The sequence below is a fragment of the Penaeus japonicus genome, unplaced genomic scaffold, assembly GCF_977035675.1.
Source record: "Penaeus japonicus unplaced genomic scaffold, GWHDUDI00000001_assembly GWHDUDI00000004, whole genome shotgun sequence".
Lineage (NCBI taxonomy): Eukaryota > Metazoa > Arthropoda > Malacostraca > Decapoda > Penaeidae > Penaeus > Penaeus japonicus.
The window spans coordinates 32630729-32633228 of record NW_028234406.1 but is presented as its reverse complement, the minus strand read 5'-3'; the positions used below and the strand labels follow the sequence as shown (position 1 = coordinate 32633228).

At 41.5% G+C, this 2500-nt stretch overlaps 2 protein-coding genes across 4 annotated transcripts in view; one reads left to right on the top strand and one right to left on the bottom strand.

Moving 5' to 3' along the window:
• Window positions 1–2500, bottom strand: part of galene (potassium two pore domain channel subfamily K member galene) — a 101155-nt gene that overhangs the window by 43886 nt on the left and 54769 nt on the right. The window lies entirely within an intron of this gene.
• The window catches only part of LOC122258775 (superoxide dismutase [Cu-Zn]), a 20929-nt gene that overhangs the window by 17580 nt on the left and 849 nt on the right, over window positions 1–2500 (top strand). Inside the window, exon 4 of the mRNA XM_043024950.2 lies at window positions 1–17. This exon is cut by the window's left edge and continues 90 nt beyond it. Within this exon, the coding sequence (XP_042880884.2) occupies window positions 1–17 (17 nt within the window). The remainder of the gene's footprint in view (window positions 18–2500) is intronic.

Here is a 2500-nt window from a genome sequence, read left to right as displayed (position 1 = left end):
ATTTCAACCCTTTCATGGTCAGTTGTGTTGCAGTCTGTATTATTCTTTTGTTCTGTCATGTGTATTTTGTTCGTGATACTGAGTACACGGTATTTTCCTGTTGGGTTTATTGATATGCTCATATATGTATCTATACTTGATTTCCCAGTATTTGGATCATGTTCATAGTTCAGGATTTAATGACTCCACGCCAAATATCTTCATCGAAACTAAGGAGGTTCTCGAGGTTCCTAAGTGTATTCCCCCACAAGATCTAACTCCTAACGTATTTCAAGCGTCATTTGTTGACAGAAAAACTACCCTCGTTAATCACATACTTTTCGAGACCATTGCCGGTGCATGTGAGTGTTATCTCTTGACCTACCGCGTCATTTCGGCTAAATGATCAAATAGGGGAAATCCCTCTACGAGCGCGCGTAAATTCGTCTTTGTTGGCAGACGTTGAATATAGTGACGTAGAAACTGCCAAAAATACCGCCTCACTCCCCATGTCGAGAAAAATGTGGGGCCAGTTGAGAGCGCAAGCTTACCGCCTCTCCTGGTGCTTTTTCGTTCCCGTAATTATTCCAACGTGTGGGTGACTTACGGCGAAAGAGACGGGGGCGGCCGGAGTGTTTACTAAACAAATGAGATATTTTGAAACCAAAGTACGAGCTAGGATGTTCGAGTTATTAGTCTTCGAAAAGATGTAGATATTCCAACAATTTGGCTAAGATAGCCATTTGCGCGAGAAAAAAAAGTCTTGGAGCAGATCCAATTTTCTTAGAGGTGCCTTGAAATGAGATCCGAAGGTCCCCGTACTTCTTTACATTTGTGTAATTTCACCTTGTAACTCGCATTTACTTCTCATAAGTTGAAAATGAAGTTATAACTTTTTTTCGCAGATACGAAACAAGTCAGCTGTCGAGTGTTTATACCATGCTTTACATTCTCTTGTCATGGCCAATTTGCATCTTTTGACAATGCAAGGAACACATAACAGACATTCGTCGGTCGGACAGACGTATTTTTTCTCGTAGCGTGACCGGCCTCTGTTATACAGATAATGCTTCTGAAAGTCTTTTTGGAACATACCTTACCATATGACATTATGCCTTATTCTAGGCGATTGTTCCAGAAAGAAAGCGCAATAAACTACACGTAAGCTGTTCTAGTTACGAAAGAGAAGCACGTCATCCGTTTGTACTTCAGCCTACTAATTGTTAACTCATCGTTAACAATGAGCCAGTTACAGTCTTAATCAAAAGAGACCACATCTATAATACACATTTGGCTTAATGTGCGTGAGAAATAACCTGGCTTTACCAGAGACATTCACAATGTTCATTTTCCGCGCGCATAACATCTACAGAAAGTACGCAAAGGAAATTATCTGTACAATTGTTTCTACCGTGACTTGCATTTGTTTTGGTGACATTTGACGCTCGACTCGTTCGCTCTGCCTTTCACTTTTTATAGAGATAAAGCGGGGGCTTTCCTGAACCGCTCTCTCAGCGTTATGTATGTTTAAATATATTCTGTATATATAGACAGACATACGGACCTCTAGAGAGACAAATGGATATATATATAGAGAGAGAGAGAGAATGAAAGATGGATGGATGGATGGATAGATGGGTAGATGGGTGGATGAATGGATATATAGATAGAAAGACAGACAGACAGACAGACACAGACCCACACACACACACACACACGGACACACACACACACACACACACATAATCACCTAAACATGTATAGGCGGGGTACATATATGTGTTTGCGTATTCATGTAGGCATCTCAGATACAATTATAGGTACATCTTATTTTCCCATCAAGCCGTTAATTTCATGATAAACTAAACTAAACAACACATGACAAAATAGTTTCAAAAGGAAAATATCAGCAAAAGCACAGAGGCAGTAACGCGGCCTCAACATGTGGTTCTGCCAGCGTCAGGAGACACTTTATGAGCCAAAATAGACAAGGACGAAAAGACTAATCCTGTCGCAGGGAAGGTACACTCGCCCTTTCTGTTATACTTATCTCGCGCTCATGTTTTAAAAATAGTTTTGCATCGATTATATGTTGTCTTGTCAAAAAGTGATAACGTGTTTCGGAAGAGGCTTTTCATTAAAAAAAAAGTATATACATCGATGTAACTTAATCATTTAGATAAAAGAAAAGAGATGGTGTAACTAGTAATACGCTAAACTTTGTCCCTCGTTTGGCAGCAGAGAAAGATGTCAGCGAAGAGAATCCATTTCACGGGCTTTTCTAGTGGCCGCAGTGAGTCATGCCGGCACTGCTGTCACTTACCTCCTATGCCTGGCACAGACAGTCACTGAGCCTTCCATTCTTCGAACGCCTTCGCTCCGCAAAAGCTCTTAACCTGCCTCTTGCTGACTCACCTGCGCGGCGAAACTATTCCCGCTCTTGTCTGTTTACGTTACGCGGGCGCTCCGATCCGTTTGTTGTCATTCCTTATCAAAGCCGGGGTTCACCTGGCACTTAGTG